The sequence below is a fragment of the Acomys russatus genome, chromosome X, assembly GCF_903995435.1.
Source record: "Acomys russatus chromosome X, mAcoRus1.1, whole genome shotgun sequence".
NCBI classification, from domain to species: Eukaryota; Metazoa; Chordata; class Mammalia; order Rodentia; family Muridae; genus Acomys; species Acomys russatus.
In genome coordinates this window covers 3,831,581-3,840,000 of record NC_067169.1, presented here as the reverse complement: position 1 = coordinate 3,840,000, position 8,420 = coordinate 3,831,581, and the positions used below count along the sequence as shown (strand labels likewise).

The 8,420-nt window shown below is 39.9% G+C and overlaps 1 protein-coding gene across 1 annotated transcript in view; it reads right to left on the bottom strand.

Annotated features, from left to right (window-relative positions):
* Positions 1-8,420, bottom strand: part of Phex (phosphate regulating endopeptidase X-linked) — a 208,194-nt gene that overhangs the window by 41,608 nt on the left and 158,166 nt on the right. Inside the window, exon 15 of the mRNA XM_051142004.1 lies at positions 7,869-7,927. Coding sequence (XP_050997961.1) covers positions 7,869-7,927 — 59 coding nt within the window. The remainder of the gene's footprint in view (positions 1-7,868; positions 7,928-8,420) is intronic.

Genomic DNA, 8,420 nt, shown 5'->3' with positions numbered 1-8,420 from the left:
ACTAGAGTCAAAGAACCATAGACTGAGTTAGATTTGCCTTGGTAGCTCCCACGAGCCAATCCTCTAATACATAGGCTTTACCACAATGATGGCCCATGAGTTGATCTAGCCTTATGTCCTCTAAGTAAAGTTTGATTTAAGCCCAGCCATGCTCATTTGGCTTATAGATTATCTGTAGCTACAGTGGCAGAGTTCAGAAGTTGAGGGTGTGTGACAAATTTGAAAACATTTGTGTTCTGGTAATTCACAGAAAATATTTTCCTGATTTGTACCTCTGAAGATTTGGCCTTAGGCAACCCACTAGAAGGCCAAGAGATCTATGCCTACTATATGCTATTCCCAATATCTTTATGGAGGAAAGGGAAAGACATTGCTACTCACGTTAAGGCATTATTTATACAGAGTAAAGGCAAAACATTTTGTGTGCGGTGCTGTTACTGGAACTCAGAGCCTCACATATGCTAGGTAAGCACCTTGACCCCGAGCCATATTGATAGTCCAGCCAAGGCACAAGCTTAAGGCACAAGATTAAGACAGAGAACATTTTTTGTACTTTCTTAGTCAATACCCTCAATAAAGATTGCTACTATTTTAACTCCTATCATACAGATGAATTTTCCTGCTCATGATTTGTGCACACGTGAGATAAAATAGTATTTCTTTTTGTGCCTGGCTTCTTTCATTCAGCATTATGTCAGTGGCAAACATATAGCACCCATCATAGCATTTTCTTCTTCATTGTTGTATGAGTAACATCCAGCTACACAACTAAGGCACAATATATTAACCTATTCTGTTGGTAAACATTATGGTCTATCCAAGGGTAGCCTGACATACTAGTTAGAGAAATACAAGTTTTGACGTTGGCCATGTGTTGATAGTTTACAAATCTATGCTCTGAAACGCTTCTCGAACACTCTATGGGCTGTCCATCTTGCAGCAAAGAGGACAGTAAGGGCCAAAAAGACTAACTCAATCCTGCCACATAGTTATACCCACAGCACTCAAGCTCTCCCACTGAAACGTGAGATGATAAGTTTTGCACTTGTCACAAAGTTAGGAAAGCGAATGTTAGGTGCTAATGATCTCAGTTCCTTGCTCTCCTCTTTAACTGAACTACCAATTTAAATGTAATTAAGATTGGTGACAGCTCTTTACTACAATGCCCAATATAACAGATTTAAATCCCTAAAACTCCCCACTAAACTCTGTGTCTGAAGACATGGATACTCACCTTGACAAGGGCAGAAAATAAGCGTTGTCCACTCTGCAAAAATAACTGAACCTCAAAAGATGGCCCCAACCTCAGTGCTCTGCACCAAAGCAAGGATTGGGAAAGATTAACAAGTCTATAGGTTTTCCTGTTTTCTACTTAAGTCTTTACTGCATGTAGCAGCAGACTAAGTGGCATAAATCAGAAAATGATAATGAGACATGAAGGAAATTCTCATAAATCATGTTACTAAGTATAGTTACATCGTAGATGTGGAACGCAATTAAACAGATGGCCACATGCTGTCAGAATTAGCCCCTAATCAATAAAGATGTTCATTTTAGAAAATCACTTCAATTTTTCACTTCTCTAGTGAAGCACAGAGGAGGTGATTGGGAGGGCATGGGGGTGTCCCAGGAAACCCAGTGGAGAAATATGTAAGAAGAAATTCCACCTGTCTTAATTTGTAATCCAGAAAATCAGAAATGAAAGAAGGGGGGAAAGTCACCCAAAGGATTCCTTGTCATCTTGCCTAGTAATGTAATTTACAATGAGAGCAAGCACTGGTCATTAGGAAACTAGAAACAGCTTGGATCTCTTAATTAAAACACTGCTTCAAATTGTTCATTTTAAAACCCCTCTGCCCATGAGCTTTCTAAAACCCATTGGATTACCCTGAAATGGCTACTTCTCCAGAAAAGTTCTGATAGGGTCACTCCTTCCCAGACAAGAGGAAGGCTTAGCAGAGTGGGAAACCCTGAAGACAGAACTATTAATAGACACACTTAATTCCCCCAAGGAGCAGTAAGCCTTTAGTGACATTTGAAAGAAATGGAAACACCAGTGAAGAGACAATCTCATCACCCTTTTCTTGCATAAGAGCTGACCTATTACACTCACTAGACTGGTGACAATTAAGTCTGTAAATACCAAGAGTTGATGAAAGTGAAGAACAGAAGAAACACTGTTGGAATTTAGAACACGACTTTTAAAAGCATCTGGTGATAACTGGTAGAGAACTTGCATACTCTCCCCACAAGGAGCTCCACCCTGAGGAATATCACCCTGACTGACTTAAGAACACAATGCACAAGATTATTCAGAGAAGGGCCACTCCTAGGAGTGAGCATCTCCAAGGATGAGAAATAGACAGTGTGCTAGAGAAGAGCAGAACAGATAATCTGGGTCTATGGCCAGACAATTTAATACTATCCAGCAATGTATAGTGAAATGAAAAGAATAAAAATGTGTTGTCACAATGGATGGGACTAGAAATGATCATACTGAGTGAGTTAACCCAGAAGCAGAAAGACTCATATGGTATATATTCACAATTGGGCACTAGCCCAAAAGGCATGTCCCACGAAAGTCTTCACTTACCAGGAGATTGGAATAGATGTAAGGACATCCTACTGAGACTCCAGGTAAGAGAAATATAGATGGGGAAATAGAAGGACACAAAGGGTCCTAGAAACATACAAGAAGAGCATCTTGATGGATTGGGGCCCAGGGGGCTCAGCTCAAATTATGGCACTAACCAAGGACAATACAAGTAGTAAACATCGAGCCTGTACTCTGATCTACCCAATGGACAGGACATTCTCCACAGTTATGTGGAGAGTGGGAACTGACTTTGACATGAGCTCTGGTGCTCCATATTTGACCACCTCCCCTTGGTGGGGAGATCTGGTGGCACTCAAAGAAAGAATAAGCAGACTACCAAGATGAGACTTGATAGCCTATGACCATATAGTGGGGGAGGAGATCCCCCTCCTCATAGACCTAGTGGAGGGGAATAGGGTGAAAGCAGGAGAGAGGGAGGAATGGGAGAATACAAGTGATGGGATAACAATTGAGTTGTAATCTGAATAAACTAATAAAATTAAAATAAAAAAATTTAAAATGTGTTGTCACATGCTACATACATATGCCTTAAAAATAATGGGGCTGGAGAGATGGCTCAGTGGTTAAGAACACTGGCTGCTCTTCTAGAGGAGCTAGGTTACATTCCCAGCTTTCAAATGGCAGCTCATAACTACTGTAACTATAATACTGGGGGATTTGGTACCCTTTACTGGCTTCTGCTGGTGCCAGTCAAGCACATAGGGCACAGATACACACGTAATCAAAAAACCCGTATACATGAAACAAATTTTTTTAAATAATGGTATGTTGATTGAAAGACCACAATTTCTGATGATTCTTAGTATGATAAAACTTAGTATGATAAACTATTAACATTTTAGTTTTTAGAAGATAAACATAATCCATCACAATTGGTGCATGCTTTTATCCCAATACTTGAGAGGGGGAGGAAAAATCTCTATGAGTTCTAGGCCAGCATGGTCTAATAACAAGTACCAAGCCAGTCAGTTATATAGTGAGATCTCCCAAAAAAGATAACTCAAAAAATCAGTATGTTGTTTACATCTGTGCTGATGGAGAGAACAGGATGGGGAAACAGGCTGGCAGCTCACATGACACTGGTGAGGTTTCAGCTCTTCATTGAATCATGCTTTAATTGGCACATGTTGGTTTTCCATCCTCCTAGATGCTTTCTAACTTAACATAGGCCAGCAAACTATATCAATTCTTTTACACATACCAAATATTGTATAATAAAAAATGTCCTATAAAACTTGAATGTCACTTCAGAATCCCAAAGACCGACTTCGAGGAAGTTCCTTGACCTCATTGTCCTCTTCCCAATGTTGCCATATTAAATAATTTTTTCTACTTATCATTCGTAATTTGGCTCTTTTATTAGACTTATTGTGGACCAGTGGCTGAACCTGGCTTAGGGCACAAGCTGTGAAACCTCAAGTTCAGTAATAATATAGCAACCACAAAGATAAAAGACACATTTGGGGGTGTCTGACCCTCCCAGCAAGCTGACCCCAAATGGAGATGAAACATGAAAGATCCCAGCCATGGTTAGAGTCATTTTACTCTGAGGATATTTTCCCTTCGGCTGGCTTCAGCTGCTTCTTATTTCTACTTGGCCAAGCAGAAAAATTAGTATTTGGACATTGTTTTGGATTCTCAAGAAAGTTTGACCCTTGTAGCTATGAGGAAGTGAAGAAGGTGGGAGGGAAGAGGGGGAAAGAGAGAGACAGAGAAACAGGGACAGAGAGATAGAGAGAAACAGAGACAGAGAGACAGAAAAATAGCACTATCTACATAAGTAGAAATACAGCTCTGACAAAGGAAGCTGAACAACATTTTTTTTAGATACTAGGACATTTCTCACAGGATTTGCAGAATAAACTTCAGGATTCCTCTAGAGCTGCTTGGTCAGATGAACAGCCACTCATCCTTTAGGCTCACCTCACTTTTTTCTGAAGTCTTCCTGATCAGGATGGCCCAGTTTGTTCCCCTCTAAGACACTCCCATGGCACCTGTGCTTCTGCTCTCACAACCTTATCAAGAGACCAGAACCCCACCCAACAGGTATAGAGATCACTTCGAAGTGAAAGCATGAGCCTCAGAAGAACGAATTTTGCTTGAATGTCCCTTGTCTGTTAAGAATAAAAAGTAGGGCACCACAAAACACCTTTGGCAATATAACCTGAAGCACCAGAAGAATCAGAAAAATTATTGGATGAATAAGCCTCATAAGAAGCCTTTATCTCCATATTCTGGCTATTATGAATAAGGCTGCTATGAACATGGTTGAGCAAATGTTCTTGTTGTATGCTGGAGCATCTTCTAGGTATATTCCAAGGAGTGGAATAGTTGGGTCTTGAGGAAGCCCTATTCCAGTGGTACATTTACACTATGGAACACTACTCAGTTATTAAAAACAAGGAATTCCCAAAAATTGTGGACAAATGGATTGAACTAGAAATGATCATAATGAGTGAGTTCACCCAGAAGCAGAAAGAGTCAAATGGTATATACTCACTTATATCTGGACACTAGCCCAAGCAGCATGTCCCAAGAAAGTCTTCACTTACCAGGAAAGTGAGACAGAGGGGAGGACATCCTATTAGGACTCTAAGTGAGAGAAGTATGGGATAAAAAGAAGGATCCAAAGGGTCCTAGAAATCTACAAGAAGAACACTATGATGGGTGGATCTGGGCCCAGGGGTCCTGCTTAAACTATGGCACCAGCCAAGGACAATACATGTAGTAAACTTCTAACCCCTACCCAGATCTATCCAATGGACAGGACATTCTCCTCAGTTGAGTGGAGAGCAGGGACTAACTTTCACAGGAACTCTGGTGCCCCATATTTGACCACGTACCCTGGATGGGGAGGCCTAGTGGCACTCAGAGGAAGGATAGCAGGTTACCAAGACGAGACTTGATACCCTATGAGCATATACAGGGGGAGGAGTTTCCCCTCATACACAGTCATAGGGGAGAGGAGTAAGGGGAAACGGGAGGGAGGGAGGAATGGGAGGATACAAAGAATGGGATAACTGAGACGTAATATGAATAAATTAATATATATGAAGCCTTTACCTCTTTTCCTCTCCTATGGTGAGTATACAAACTTTACCACAAAGTCATCTGGGGACACCTGCCTGTGTAATACAAAGTTCTCCATTTAAAATGTTCTATTAAAATAAACAACTTAGGTTGGTACTGGCTCAGTAGATAATGACACTTGCTGTCAAGCCTCCTAACGTGAGTTCAATCCCCACAATCCACATGGTAGAAAGAAGGAACTGACCCCTAAAACTTGTCTTTTCACTGCCATACATATTCAATGGCATACCCATCCTCCTACACACATAAGTAAAAAATGTTAGTAAAACCAATAGAATGACTGATTTAATCAGTATTCTATTGCTCAACAGAAATTTTATATATAATGCATTTAGATAAATACTATAAATTTTAATTATAATAGAGATCTCAAATCAAAGTCTCAAAGTCTCTGTGTAGCATATGCAGCTTGGTTCTCAACATGGAACTTTGGATCTTAAGAAAACAACAACACTTTCAGCATAATGAATATTTACATACTAAGAAGTGACACTCAAAATATTTAACAACTTCTTTGGTTATATTAGTTAATGTAGAAATCAAAAATTAGCACCATCTGCTTGCTTTCCTTTTGTTCATTACTCTCAAGATGAGTCCTGAAGAGTAACATTTCGAACAGTAGCAATAGGAGGGCAACTCTTGTAGTAAAGGCAATCCTCCAACTGCATTTTGGCCACAGAGTTCTATAAGGTCCAGTCCAATTTGGACAACAGATTGACTTGCCTTGCAATAGGACTGATGCTTCACTGCGAAGAGATCTTTGAGTCACTATTAAAGTAAATGGAGCCATGAACCATGCAGAAAACTTGAGGACATTTCTAGGGAAAAAACAAATGTCAATGCCCTGAGTGTATGTGACCCCTGTGTTTTTAGGGACAGAAAGGAAGCCAGTGTGGCTGGGCAGAGAAAGAGATGGGGGTGGAGCAAGGAAAGGCAGAGAAATGGCAAGCACTGGGGCTAGGTATGTAGCTCAGTTGTCAGAATGTTTGCCTAGAATGCATTAGGCCTTGAGTTGCAGCCCTAGCACCTCACACACCTTCTGTGATGGTATATACACATGTAATCTCAGAACTTAGGAAATGAAGGCAGAATCATCAAAAGTTCAAGGTCAATCCTCACCTACAGAGGTAGTTTGAAACTAGCCTGGGATACATGAGACTTTACCAAGAAAAAAAAAGCAAGCTTCTAGGTCATTGCAATCCTTAAGCTTAGTAAGATGAGATATTGATAAAAGGATTTGAAAACAGGGGTGATATGATATAACACAAAAAAGAACAGTCCAGAACAAACCAGAAGCAGAAGGTCAGTGAGGAGGCTCTCCTTATCATCCAGTTAGGAGACAGTGGACATAAGAGCAAGGATGGTGGATCTTATAAAGTCTATCCTCTGTCCACCAATGTAGAAATGCTATTGAAAGCACAAGATTAGATGCTCTCACTAGAGGAAAAAACAAAGATGCAGAACAGGGATGAACAGAACAGGCACCAGGACTGAACCCTAAGGGTATGTCATCATGGAGACATAGGGGAGAACCAAAAAGGGTCAGGAAACTCCCTGCTGCTAAGATCGCCTTCCATCCACCATGACTGGAAAGTCCTAAGCTCAGTGTAAATGAAGGACTCCCTTTGTTGGGGAGGCTTCTTCTTCTCTGTCCAGGGAGCCCAGATCCCCACACTCTCTACCTGAGAAGTGTCATGTATCCTTAGGGAAAGTACAGATTCAACTCCCTTTCTCCCAATAAGAACCAATCATGAAATCTGTGTTAGAATTTTAGACTCACCAAGATAAGAAAGATGTTTTCTTCAAGGCTGCCAAATACAAATAGCCACATCACTATGAATGTAACATTTATATAATTCCTGTTTGTTTCATGGTTCTTCTTGTTGTAGGTATTTTATTTTATATATATATATATATATATATATATATATATGTATGTATAATAATATAAATACATAGGTAAAAAGGAAATATAATTTAAAAGGAAGAGAAAAAAAGAAGTGAAAATCCTTTACATTGGAAACACTGAATAAATTGAAAAAAAAAATACTCTGGGAGATGGAAAGATGTTGAATGATTGGAAGAATATTGAGAAGATGGCCAACCTACTAAAAGTAAACTACAGGATCAATACAATCCCCATCAATAATCTGGTACTCACGTATCTGGTTGGTGGATGCACTGTAAAAGGCATTGACTGTTGTTGGATTTGTAAACCACCTGCAGAAGGAGAGACAAATGCCATGGGGTAGCCATCATTATCAAGATAGGAAAACAGGAACCATAAAATAACGCAGATATTGGCATGGGGGAAATTATTGCCTCATTTAGGGCCCCTAATCTGTTGAATGAACAATCTTATCAGAAAGTGAGCACAGTTTTTGAAGACTATATTAGTATGGCTGGAGATATGGCTCAAAGGTTAAACATACTGGCTGCTCTTCCAAAGGACATAGGCTCAATGCCCAGCACTCATGTGCTAATTAACAACCATTTGTGACTCCAGTTCCAAGGAATCTATAATGCACACATATATATACCCAGGCAAACACCTATGCACATACAATAAGAAATAAACATAACTTTTTAAAAAGAATATTAGCATGTCTGGCTTTTCCTTAACAACAACAACAATAAGCAAATGAAAAATCAACATGAGTGCATCTGGAAAACTTTAATGAGAGGTCCTACAATCAGAGGTGCTCCATCTGAA